Source organism: Crocuta crocuta, unplaced genomic scaffold (genome assembly GCF_008692635.1).
Source record: "Crocuta crocuta isolate KB4526 unplaced genomic scaffold, BGI_CrCroc_1.0 scaffold118, whole genome shotgun sequence".
In the NCBI taxonomy this organism is placed as follows: domain Eukaryota; kingdom Metazoa; phylum Chordata; class Mammalia; order Carnivora; family Hyaenidae; genus Crocuta; species Crocuta crocuta.
The window spans coordinates 12,858,627-12,872,489 of NW_027551558.1; the positions used below are offsets into that span (position 1 = coordinate 12,858,627).

Sequence of the window (13,863 nt, forward strand, 5' to 3'; positions counted from 1 at the left end):
TTAGCAGTTGCCTGAGAAGGAGGTGAGAGGGTGTGCAAGGGTGGGCAGGAGGGGGACAGTTTCTTTTTGGTGTGGCGAGATCCTCTAAAATTAGATTGTGGTGATGGTTATAAAACCGTGTCTATACTTAAACACTACTAAATTGTACACTTTAAATGGGTGGGTTTTATGGTCTGAAGTTGTATCTCAATAAACGTATGCTTTAAAAAAACAACAAAAAAGTGAACATTCAACAGATGACCAAATGTCCACTGTGCATGAGTGGGCTTCACTGTCCCAGGGACTGACTAGGGACCCTGGCTTTTCGAGAACCCCCAAATGTCAGTATCTGCAGGTTCTTCTTTTACACCATTTCCCCCTGAAAGAAGTATCTCCATACTCTGCCTCGACTGCACAAGCCTGGCTGTCAGTGTTTTGGGCCAAGCAAGTGAAAAGGAGTAGGCAGAAGGTGAGGATTCATTATTCAATACATAGAATTTCATTTAATCCTTATTGCCTTAAGAGTTTTATCAAAAAGGATCAGGATCTGGGGACAGCCAGAGTAGTTGGGGCATACAGTTATATTTTCTCCATCTTCCCTTCCCCACTGCATAACTTATAATGCTTATATTATTTTTAGAGTGTTTATATTCTGTTCTGTAACCCTAATTTTCAACTATGTTTTAAATAGTTAGTGAGTCCCCGTAATGTACTGATTTCTTCATTTGGGGAAACTGTCTTCTATCGTATTTCGAATTAATTTCTGTTTTGTTATTTTAGGGACACTACTAACTAGTCTTAAGCTCATCTCCTTTGTTCTCTGCACTTATTTCTTTTCTAACTGCTTTACTCTTCCCTATCCCTCATTCATTTTGATTAGCTCAAACCTTGCCTCCAAGCTAGAACTTGATTTTCTAACTTGTCTATGTTTCTAATTTTTGACAAGAGATGGTGTGGTTTGGATTCTCATTTTATTTAATTAATTCTATAATCTCCTTCTCCGCCTCATTTTTGCCCCATCATCTTATCTTTGAGCTCTTATTTTATTGAATTTATGTCCTTAATAACATTTTTCTATGGTAAACTGAGTAGTTTGTTTTTGTTCCTTGAGTACTACTATTTTCTTCCAGGCTGGATTCTTTTGTCTTCCACATGCCTTTTTCTTCTTTTTCTTCTATAATGTGTTGTTAGATTGCCATGCCATTTCTTTTCGTCTTGCTCACACTTCGCATGGGCAGGCTGCCCACCCTACACATTTGCTCAGATACCATGAGTGAATTATCCTAGAAGCTGTCTTCTCATCTTAACTAGACCAATTTTTCCTGGCTTGAAGCTGAATTTTGAGGACTGGATGGTATTTTCTACCCAGTTTTCTGTAATGTGAGGCAAAAGAAAAGGGAGGCAGGGTAAGGGAAATGCTATCCCTGCAATGTAATCAGTAATATTCAGCTGAAATTTAATAAATGTTCAATAGATCAAACTTGCAAAAATGTCTGGCCAGGGCTTATGCATCTCATTAGAAATGAGATGAAGCTATGGTGGTAGCAGTCAGCCCCCTTGGCAGAGCCCAATAGGCAACAGCCCTCATAAATTTACTTGATTACGAAGTAAATAGTCCTGATTGGGATTTAGGGAAACTAGCACTCTATTGGTAGATATATACATATAATTCCAATTAGAACTTTCGTTTGGCAGTGTCTGTCAACTTCTTTTGATGTAGGAATTCTACTCCAGGAATGTAGTCTACAGAAACTGTTATACAAGTATATAAAATTATATGGTACAAAGATATTCATGTCAATATTATTTATAAGCCTAAAAATTTGAAAATACTCTTCAATAGGGAATTAAATAAACCATGGTACATGGAATGCTTGCCCAACGTTCATCCCATCCCTGATGATCAGATTAATTAAATCATGGTGATCCCATTCTCTCTCCCAGTGATGAGCTTAGGAAGACTCAAGGGAAAGGACTGCTGCCATCTCACTAACAGCCTGAGGATAAGAAGCAGGAAAATCCATGAGAAGCACAGCTACACCTTGACTCTCTCTCTATCTGTATCTAGAACCATACAGTCTCTGCTATGTGAGATAATCAGCTTCCTGATCGTTCAAACCAATATAAACGGAAGTATTCTTAATTAAGGATAAAGATATACTAAAGACATTATTCAAGAAAAATTAGATTATATACACATACAGTTACAGATGTTCTTAATAAGTAAAAAAAAAACCATAAGTTATAAAGCAGTGAGAGTGACAGTATCACCATTTTTGCTTTTAAATTGCAAACGTGATATGTGTAGACAGAATTAGACGAAAATCAGTCAGTGATGGCTGCTTCTCTGATAGGATTACTAGGATCTGGAACTTCCTATATGTTTCTACTATACAAATTCTTACATATTCTTTTGTAATAAACAAGATTAAAAAAATAAATTCCTTTCTATTATAGAATGTCTAGCGCTATAGGCACTGACATTGGGTTATTCGCCTTTATTTATAAGTTTCCATAATACAGTCATCTGAATTCTATGGTTTTTGGCTAATTTTTTCATAGTTAAGGAATGTATACACATAGTCAATAGGGCTGAGGATAGAATGAACGGCCCACTGTTCTGTGGATGAACCTAAAAAGTGACTAAAGCAATACTACAGTCAATCTTCGTGATAATGAGCTCTAAGTAACTGTCCATATTATTCGCTTCCACTGAAATTCACTACTATATGCCAGACACAATCAGGTGCCTGGGGTAGCTAACAGTGAGCACTGCGGCTCAGACAGGCTGTCATCAAAATAGTGCTTGTTTAGATGGAGCTGATCTTTTAAACTATTCATCTTTTCATCTAAAAAAGAGACCCCACAGAACTCCTCCTGGCAGCTAAAGATATTTTACAGAATTCTTATATAAACTTTCCCCAATCCCACTGAATGAATAATAAAACCAGTGCCTCTTTGCGAATAAATTTTTGTGCCCACATGAAGGCTAAATTACTATTTTTTACAATGTATAAATTTTTGGTCATTCACTATCTTTTCACTCTTAATGCCCATGGTGGTTTTTCAATATAGAATCCATTTCAATACAAAGATGACAAAAAATGGCTACTGTGTTTGTCTACACAAACAAGTCCTACTATCTTCACCTTGGTAAGATAACCACAAATTCAGGAACCTATTCAGAAATTCAAGTTTTTCAGTTCACCACAAGTGGTCAGATTCTAACTTACAACATGCTAATAACAGCATAAAAGAACTGATAAATCAAAAATCAAACTTCAATGAAAAATATAGCTTTAAGGTAGTCAGAATATTCTTTGCCTTTACAAGAGAGTCCACAAAAGAGGAAAAAAAACCCCTGTAAAATAATTATAACACCAAGGTAACAAATTGAATTCTATTAGTACGAATTGAGTTTATTCAGTAGTAAGTGTACCAAATAGAAGTTGGTAGAATTTAAAAAACCAAATTATTTTTCTACCTTCAAGTTTCTTTAAAGTAGTTTCCTTTTGTATTTTTTAAATCTAGAATAACACTTTAAGGAAAAATCTTGTTAAACTAGTACAATTTATGTCATTTACTTAAGTATTAAATCTCAATAGTGTTAGAATTGGTCCTTTACTCTCAGGATATAATTCATACAAGGTTCTCACAATCAAAGCTTTTATGTTTCTCAGTCTCCATCTGTTTATCATCTACTCAATATTAAACATGCAAATAAATACATTAAAATTTTGGATATAATACTTATTCTGCACAAAATAGTATAAAATATTTTTATCGATTCCAAACTGAGCGAGATGAGCTCAGTTCAAAACTGGACTGTTTGTTCTGAACATCGTACTTGTATTTTAATAATACTAAAACAAAACAAAAAAACTCCACTGTGTTTTATTCACTAAAACACAGGACAAACAGTAAAAATATATAAAGCTCTAAAATCTTGAATCAATACTTTATAAGATATTTTAAGGACTTAATGAATTAGAACTACAGCATAAGAATTTCAAATGAGAACTTCAATTTCTGTTATAAATAATTATTGGGTAGAAAGAAAAATACAGTATTCATGTTTGTATAACCTCCCTAAATAATACTAGAATTCTCTGGAACCAAAGTTATGACTCAATGTAAATAACGCTAATTGTATATTGGAACAATTCTGATATAACTACAAGTTGTTCTTATAGGTATTTCATATGATCACTGCAGAGCCACAAGATCTTTGAATTTTTAAAATATTTTTGCATACGGGCGCCTGGGTGGCTCAGTCGGTTAAGCGTCCGACTTCAGTTCAGGCCATGATCTCATGGTTTGGGGGTTCGAGCCCCGTATCGGGCTCTGTGCTGACAGCTAGCTCAGAGCCTGGAGCCTGTTTCAGATTCTGTATCTCCCTTTCTCTCTGACCCTCCCCTGTTCATGCTGTCTCTCTCACTCAGAAATAAAAACATAAAAAAAATTTTTTTAATAAAATAAAATATTTTTGCATAACAGTGAACATTTGAGAAGGCCAACTCTAACATCAAACAAATTCATATACCAAATTAACTATTCCCTGACTTATTCAAATTTTGACATGCTTTTTATGCTAAATTCTTAAAATATGGTAAAAGTACTAGGAAATAAACAACTATCGCTAAGGTATGGTGGAGGAATGAAGACTTGAGTGACCCTCTCATGACAAAGCTCAAATTAGTTTTATACTACATCAACGGAAAGAATTTCCTCCTTCTCTGTGGCTGTCTATGCTCTGCACTCCTGGGTCGGCTACCTAAAGCAGGAGGGGGTACTAAGACAAACAGCAGTCAGCACTGGGAGTGTGAAACATACAAATGCTCCCTGACATTTGTATTAATCCGTCTGACAAACATTTCTGAAGCATTTGCTATTTGATTTCACTCATCACCTCACTCAGTTCTGACAATAACCCTACAAAGTGCAAATTAGTATTGTTCTAAAAATATCACATATGAGGATCTCTGAAGTTAAATAGCTTGTCTAAGATCACTTGGCCACTAAGTAGTAAGGAGAGGGCAGGAACTCATTTTCTGACCCTCAGTTAATATAGCCTTCTAAAACCTTCTGTACCATCCGATGATCTGCATTCAAGTCCCAGCTTTACCTCTTACTGGCTATTCGAGGGCTTGGGCAAATCATTTAATCTGTCAGCTTTCTAGTACCTTCACCTAGAAGATGATGAAAACAGGAGTACCTCACCAGTTTGCTGTGAGAATTAAATGCTATAAGACACATGAAAATGCTTTAACGTTATTACTTTTGCATATTACTATGTCATTCCCCACCCTAGGTGATGTTAACTAAAATGCTTCAGATCACTAGCTACAGATTATTTTTAGCTACAATCCTCCAGCAACTGAAGGATATTTCTGCAGCCTACCGAAGTTGAGGTGGCATCAGAGAAATCTAAAAACTTCTTGATACAGGACTAACTTTCAATGCCCCCCAAATAAGCTAAGTATTAGCAAAACCTGAACCACTATAATTTTTCATTTTGACTAGGTAGTGTATTACTTTGGTTCATATTTCAGAAGACAGCAAAGGGTAGTCGGTGGGAAGTCTTCTGAGATGAGCTCCTATCTTCTCAGATCCTCCCCCAAGAGACAACCAATAATTTTATCAGTTTCTTATGTACTCTTCCAAAGTTATACAGGTATATCTATTCTCTCTTGCCCACTTTTTACACAAATGGTAGCATCTTGCACACATTTCTTCACCTTGCTTTTTTCCACTAACAGCATATCAGTAAGTAAATGGTTGGGTTGTGGTGGTGGTTGTTGTTTTATAGCTGCATTAAATTTAACTTAATCTGCCCCTTATTAAAGGGCATTTAAGCTANCACTAGCTACAGATTATTTTTAGCTACAATCCTCCAGCAACTGAAGGATATTTCTGCAGCCTACCGAAGTTGAGGTGGCATCAGAGAAATCTAAAAACTTCTTGATACAGGACTAACTTTCAATGCCCCCCAAATAAGCTAAGTATTAGCAAAACCTGAACCACTATAATTTTTCATTTTGACTAGGTAGTGTATTACTTTGGTTCATATTTCAGAAGACAGCAAAGGGTAGTCGGTGGGAAGTCTTCTGAGATGAGCTCCTATCTTCTCAGATCCTCCCCCAAGAGACAACCAATAATTTTATCAGTTTCTTATGTACTCTTCCAAAGTTATACAGGTATATCTATTCTCTCTTGCCCACTTTTTACACAAATGGTAGCATCTTGCACACATTTCTTCACCTTGCTTTTTTCCACTAACAGCATATCAGTAAGTAAATGGTTGGGTTGTGGTGGTGGTTGTTGTTTTATAGCTGCATTAAATTTAACTTAATCTGCCCCTTATTAAAGGGCATTTAAGCTATTTTCAAAGCTACACATTCAATATTTTGTAGGTACTGAAATATATTGTAAATATATGAAAATATATCTAGTACATAAAATCTTAGAAGTGGAACTGCTAGGTCAAAATGGGTATTTTTTGAAAAGCAAAATGGGTTATTTTTAATCTTTATAGATATTACCAAACAGAGCTTGAACCAATTTATATTCCCATTGGCGCTTACTTCCCCAAGCCCTTATCACTACGCATTATGAAATTTACATATTTTTGTCAGTCAGCTAGCCGGAAAATGGTACTTCCCTTCCTATAATTTTTAGTTTCACTTTGTTACAGACCCTTCTGTAAAGTGATGACAGGTACAAAAACAAGGTGACAACAAATTTACTCTGCAAATCTCAGAAGATTCAAAAGGCAAATTTTATAATAAATTTTTACAAAGCCCCTTTTAACCCAGCAGAAAATGATAGGCATTTCTCTAAGACATAGTTCAGGCTAAATACAGCAACAGGATTAAAGCAGTATCAGAAAATATATGCATTATTAAAGTCATGGTAAGTTACGAAGAGAAATGAAGGATAGATAGCTTCTTTGTTTCCCTTGAGTTTTAAAGTTTGATTTTTTTCAGTTTTAATATATTAGAAATTTATATATATAAGTTCTGCTAAAACGCTTGTTTTGACCATTGAAATCTGTTCCAATTTGACTGATATGCTAGAGAATATGAGCAAATTCATCTGTGAGAAACAGAAAGTGAACACAAAAAAATTGCACCCAATCACACTAAGCAGTATGTGAATACACAAAACATGCACATCCCTTAAACATCTACCAGATAATCAAAACAGAGTGGTACTGACATAAGGATACATATATAGGTCAATGGAAAAAGAAGTAAAGATCATGCGTTTACATCAACTGATTTTTGACAAGCGTGCCAAAATCACTCAAAGGAGGGGAAGAACCTCTTCAACAATGGTGCTGGGACAACTGGCAAGCCACACACAGAAGAATGAAGTCAGACCCTTACCTCACACAGTACACAAAAACTAATACAAAATGGACCAGAGACTTGAATGTAAAGCCTAAAATTATTTAACTCTTAGAAGAAAACATAGGAGTAAATCTTTATGACCTTGGATTTGGCCATGGATTCTTAGAAATGACCCTAAACGCACAAGCAACAAAAGACAAAAACAGATGAATTAGATTTCATCAAAATTAAAAACTTTTGTGCTTCAAAGGACACAATTAAGAAAATGAAAAGACAACCCACAAAGAGAAAGAATGTGTAAATTATATATATGATAAAAGACTTGTATCTAGAATATATAAAGAACTTAATAATAAAAACAACAAACAATCCAATTAAAAAATGAGGAAAGGATCTGAAGAGATATTTCTCTAAGGAAAATATATAATTGCCAATAGGCACATGAAAAGATGCTTGACATCACTGGTCAGTAGGGAAATGCAAACAAAAAACACAAGGAGGTAACACTTCACACCCACTAAGATGGTGGTCATCAAAAGGCCAGATAATAACAAAGTTGGCAAGGATGTAGGGGAATTGGAGCCCTCATACACTGCTGTGGGAATGTAAAAATGGTGCAGTCACTTTGGAAAACAATCTAACAGCTCCTTCAACAATTAAACAGAGAGTTGTCACAAGACCCAGCAATTCCACTCCTAGGTATGTACTCAAAAAAAAAAAAAAAAGTCCATACAGACACCTGTGTACAAACGTTTACAGGGCCTTAGTCATAACAGCAAAAAGTAGAAACAACCCAGATGTCCATCAGTTGATGAGTGGATAGACAACATGTGGTATACAGCCACACAATGGAATGTTATTCAGCCATAAAAAGGAATGAAGTACTACATAGGTGAGCTTTAGAAATATTACGGTACATGAAAGAAGCCAATCACAAAAGATCACATATTATATGGTTATGTTTTCATGAAATGTCCAGAACAGGCAAATCTATAGAAACAGTAAGGAGAATTAGTAGTTGCTTAGGGCTAGGGGAGAGGAGATAAGGAATTAGTAGCTAAAGAGTATGGAATTTCTTTTTGGATGTGATGAAAATGTCCTAAATTTGACTGCAGTGACAGCTGTACAACTCAGCGAATATATTAAAAACTACTGAACTGTACACTTTAAATAGGTAAAGTGAATAGTATTTGAATTATATCTCAATCCCTCCCTGGGTTGCTGGAGGAGGGTGGATGGGGAATGGGCTAAATAGGTGATGGGTATTAAGGAGGGTGATTGTTATGATGAGCAGAGGGTGTTACATATAAGTGATGAATCACTAAATTCTACTCCTGAAACTAATATTACACTATATGTAACTAACTAGAACTTATATAAAAACTTGAAACATAAAAAAGCAAAAACAAAAACAAAACAAAACCCCATCTCTCAGCTCTCGCAGTTTCCCTCAAGTGTATGGGTCACATTTTCCGTATTTGGTCTTTAACTTCCTGTCAGACTTCCAACAAACCTCCTTTACCACTTCATAATAATTTACAAGTGGCAACTCCTCCCACACCTACTTCCAAAATTAAATTTCAGGGTTTTTTCGAAGGAAAAGTACCATATTCATCTTAATGTTTATCAATTTCTTAACTATTTAACATATACACAACTGTACTACCATTTTTATTAAGTTCCTGTCTTTTTTTATGTGTTACTGTCAAAGTTGTTGAGTGTTATGCCTCAATCCTGTCTTTCCCATAGGCTCTGTGTTTTTTATTGCCCAATTTTGCATGGTGCAGGGATTTCAAGGAATGCAAACGCCGTATTACAGCACAACATATTGCAGAATGAGATGACAACATCTCCCACAAATACACCATTATCAGAAACACAGTTCAAAGCTGGAAAAATCACCAATCCAAACCTATAACATTCCGACTGGTTTTCATTCTTTAAAAATTTCAAATTAAGGGGCGCTTCAGTGGCTCAGTTGGTTAAGCGTCCGATTCTTGATTTCAGCTCAGGTCATCATCTCACAGTAGAGAGATCCAGTCCCGAGAGGGGCTCCATACTGAGCATGGAGCCTGCTTAAGATTTTCTCCCTCCCTCTCCCTCTGCCACTCCCCTACTTGCGTGCACAAGCTCTCTTTCTCTCTCAAAAAAAGTAATTACAAAATTTTTAAAAATTTCAAACTAAAAAGCTAAAACAAATGAATGCCATTACTACAGTAATGATGTGGGGAAAAGTTTTCTTTTTTTTTTAAGTTTATTTAAGAGAGAGTGAGAGTGAGCACACGTGCACGAGCAGGGAGAGGGGCAGAGAGAGAATATCAAGCAGGTTCCTATCAGCGTGGAGCCCAACACAGGGTCAATCCCATGAATCATGACCTGAGCTGAAATCCAGAGTTGGACACTTAACTGAATGAGCCATCCAGGCTCCCCTGGGAAAAAGTTTTCAGTGCTTACACTCTTATTTTCTAGAGACCTTGTCAACACCAGAAGATGGTTCTGAAGGGGAACAAACAATATTCATTGCAAAAGGATAAGTCAATAACTTATGGAGCCTATTGAACCAGGATGTTTCCTCTGCACTACTTGGGCTATTCCCTTCCAAATCAGGAAAAATACCACTTTTCGTTTCAGTTTCTATGGCTTCATTCATTTCCCTAACATGGGTGTCGTTCCCTTTTTCCTTCATTTCACCAAATGTCACAGTGCTGATCCAAAGCCTTTATAGATCATTCCCCCTTCCAGCTCATTTTTCATTGGTTTCCTAACCCTCTGAGTTCCAACAGCACTTACTATATGATTTACACAATTTTAATCTCATATTGTTTGCTCATTTTATTCCTGTCCCTTGAACATACAGCTCCTCAAGCGGAGAATCATGGCTAATACTTCAGAATCCATACCAAGCTTGCAGAGCATGGAGCAGAGTAAGAGCTCAAGAAGTTTTTGCTACGGGATGATAAACAGGACAAAATCATGGACATCAAATAACTTTGTAGCTTTTTTGGTTACAATTTAACCATTTCTGTTAGGAAATGGTTCATTTGAACATTCATTTGAATGCCTTTCAAGAAGCTAAAATTTTAACTTAGCTGTGTTGAATATATATGTGGCCAAGAAAACCCTGTATAACTTGCACTCAGATGTCTTAACACAAAGAAGCTAAACAAGTAATCATAGCTGTTTGGCTAAGCATTTTTAGATTGTAGACCCCAATTCTACATTATAAGATGTATGGAAGCAATTTTATCTGTAGCAATTTTATCACAGTGACAAATCATCCCTGAGTAGTGATTTTCAAAGCCGCCTTTTGGTAGCAAAAGCCTTTTTTCAAACAAAAGGCTAATCCTAGCAAACAGAAGAAAAGCAGAGCTGATCTTGCTAAAGAGGAAGAAGGCACCTGTAATTCTACCTGCTCGGGTCCTCCTCAAATGCATACCACCTCTCCCCTGTCCCCAGTCCTCAACTGCAATGGGCCCTTAAGGCATCCCTGAGAACCATCCAGTGCTGGAAAAGACTCATAAAACGACCAGCAAGCTGCCACGAATAGAAAAATACTACATTAATTTTTAAAAATTTCAAACATCATCAAAATGTAAAATTAAAACTTACCCATTTCTACTGAAAACTCTTAGCCAAGCTTTGATATTTGGTCCTAACAAACACAAACAAGGTATGGTAGTAAAAGTAGACAAAATAACTGCAAATAAAAATGTTTCCAACACCAGCCTAGGAAAAAAAAAAACTTTATTAATTTTTTTAAAAGTATGAAAGGTTCACTTACACACATAATCTTTGTTACTTAAATAGATTTAATATAAAGACATGTCCTTACACTTTACCTTGAAAGATAACCTACCAAAATAACTATTAAAAAATATATTGAAATGCAAGCTCTAAAAAACAATCTAGCAAATATCTGGCTTTAATGATAGAGTTCAGAAGTGTTAAATGCCCTCTAATCCATACAAGAGTCTCCCCTAAAAGAAACCCCTTTTCTAGATAATTAACTTTCTAACCGAATTGTGTCTGGAACTTTCTCTGCAGCCACAGGTTCAATTCTAGCCTGTATTGGAATCACTTGGAAAGCTAGATAAAGTGAAGAATGGGGGGCTGTGCCCCTAGAGTTTCTGAGGCCTAAGAATTTGCCTTTTATAAAATGCTGATGCTGGTCTTAGAACCACTGCTCAAGACATTCAATCTACTCTAAAACGAATTAAAAAGAAACTACCATTTCCTCATTACAAAGGTCTTATCCTCCCCTCTCTAGGAAAGAATTAACTGTGACTTTAGTGTATGTACATACAACTATGTACAAATATGTATAAAACTATATACATAACTGTGTGTTTGTGTACCACATCACTTGTTTCACTGTAATCATTAATCACTGCTAAATGAAGTTTCCCCATCTATGATGAACATATATAAGAAATATTCATGAATTGAGTTTTTTAAAAATATGGTCAGCTTTGAAAAAGTGTGGAGTTAAATGCTGCCTTTAAACTATAAACATCAGGGGCGCCTGGGTGGCTTAGTTGGTTAAGCGTCCGACTTTCGCTTAGGTCATGATCTCGCGGTTCGTGGGTTCGAGCCCTGCGTCGGGCTCTGTGCTGACTGCCAGCTCAGAGCCTGGAGCCTGTTTCAGAGTCTGTGCCTCCCTCTCTCTGACCCTCCCCTGCTCACGCTGTCTCTCTCTCTCTCTCTCTCCTAGAAATAAAAATATTTTAAAATAAATAAATAAATAAATAAACTATAAACATCAGTTTATTAAATAATTAAATGCAGGGATTTATTGACTTTTCTTAAGAAAACAAATAGTTCTCAAGCACTTCAGAATCACATTTCCTAAGAACTGATATGCTAATTGTAACTAATTTAGACATATCATTACAGTAAATTCCCTTACAAGTCCTAAGGGCCACGAAATAATTGGTATAGTATAGTTTCTCATCTACCTCCCCAGCCCCCACATGCATTGCAGTAACAGAAGGCTAGCTGATAGGAGAATTTAATGAATTATGTACTTATACTGCTTTTTAAAAGAATAACACTTCTAAGGAAGGGCAATCATGTCAGCATCCTTCTGTGACCCAGTAATTAAACATACCACAGTTCTTCTTTAATCACCAACAGAATTAGCGCTTTGTTTAGTAAATGAGCATTTTAGAACATAACTGCCTTAAGGTAAAAATTTCAGACTTACTCAATGAGTGGTGCTCCATATAGAACAAAAATCACATGAAAGAAGAAACATGACATAAGAAAGTAGATACAGCATTTCAAAAACCTGGTTACCTAAAAAAGAAATAAGAACAAGTTAAAGACTCAAGACAATGCCTAGTGGAAATGCTTCCACTTTATCTACAAACACAACTTATTCCCATGTGTGAAACAGCTGAACGTTCTTTCCTTTAGGCAGCCTGAAGTCAGATCCCATGTCTGGTACACATTCAGGTGCAAAGCCCTCCATACAGCTCCACAAAGCAGCTTACGAGTCACAACCTGCCCCCCATATTCCACCCGCCCGATCAGCACTAGAATCAAAAAGCATTTCTGTTCCTAGGGTATGTACCGAGCTATGTTATTAATCAGTGTTTATAAAATATTTACCAACAACAGAATGCTAGGATACAAAACAACAAACACATAGTCCTAATTACGTGATACATGAAACATATGCAGAAAATAATGACTATTTTTTTCAATTAAAAACAAAATCCTTAGGAAAACTGTACTAACACTAAATTATTCCCCAAATTATATTCATGTTATTATGTGATCCATTTGAAAAAAGACCAGAATGTCTGCAAATCAGCATGGGACCTACTTGATTTGGAGCTTAAAAAGAAATAATTATAAAACATATACTGAGTTTTTTTAATCATAGAGCAGTAAATGTTCTAAATTACCCAAGAGAGCTTATATATAGCATTGGATAATGTTAAGTGAGGACTTTATTAAAGTAATAGTTAAGTATTACATGCTAGTAAATATTTCAGAAAATAGGATCTAACATCTGAAAACTCTTAACACTGTTTAGTCAAGGAAGACCATGTTTAAAACAAAGCTACCACAGGAGTGCCTGGGTGGCTGAGTCAGTTAAGCATCTGACTTTGGCTTAGGTCATGATCTCATGGTTCGTGGGTTCGAGCCCTGGGTTGGGATCTGTGCTGACAGCTAGCTCAGAGTCTGGAGCCTGTTTTGGATCCTGTGTCTCCCTCTCTTTCTGACCCTCCCCTGTTCATGCTGTCTCTCTCTCAGAAATAAAAAAACATTTCTAAAAAAAGCTACCACAGAGGCTTTTGTTTGGTAATTTCTGAAAAACCCACTAAGTTTCTTTCAGATATGCAAAAAATAAATGAAAATAAACTAAATGTCTTATAAAGTTTAAAGATAGGACTACTATATCATGTATTTATCTTCAATGGTGACTTAAAACTTGACTATATAGGTTAATAACGCGATAGTATCCATTGAAGATGCCCTAATTCCACATCTGATGCATAGCAAGGACCTACTGAACATTGTAGGC

At 36.0% G+C, this 13,863-nt stretch overlaps 1 protein-coding gene across 5 annotated transcripts in view; it reads right to left on the reverse strand.

Annotated features, from left to right (window-relative positions):
* PIGF (phosphatidylinositol glycan anchor biosynthesis class F) overlaps nt 1-13,863 on the reverse strand; it is a 36,617-nt gene that overhangs the window by 20,278 nt on the left and 2,476 nt on the right. For all 5 annotated transcript variants that reach the window (XR_013331367.1, XR_013331368.1, XM_077749293.1 and 2 more), the window contains exons 3-4: nt 12,535-12,626; nt 10,941-11,057 (exon numbers count right to left, since the gene is read on the reverse strand). Coding sequence is in view for 3 of the 5 variants with exons in the window: in XM_077749293.1 (XP_077605419.1) it covers nt 10,941-11,057; nt 12,535-12,626 (209 nt within the window). In the remaining 2 variants the exon portion in view is untranslated. The remainder of the gene's footprint in view (nt 1-10,940; nt 11,058-12,534; nt 12,627-13,863) is intronic.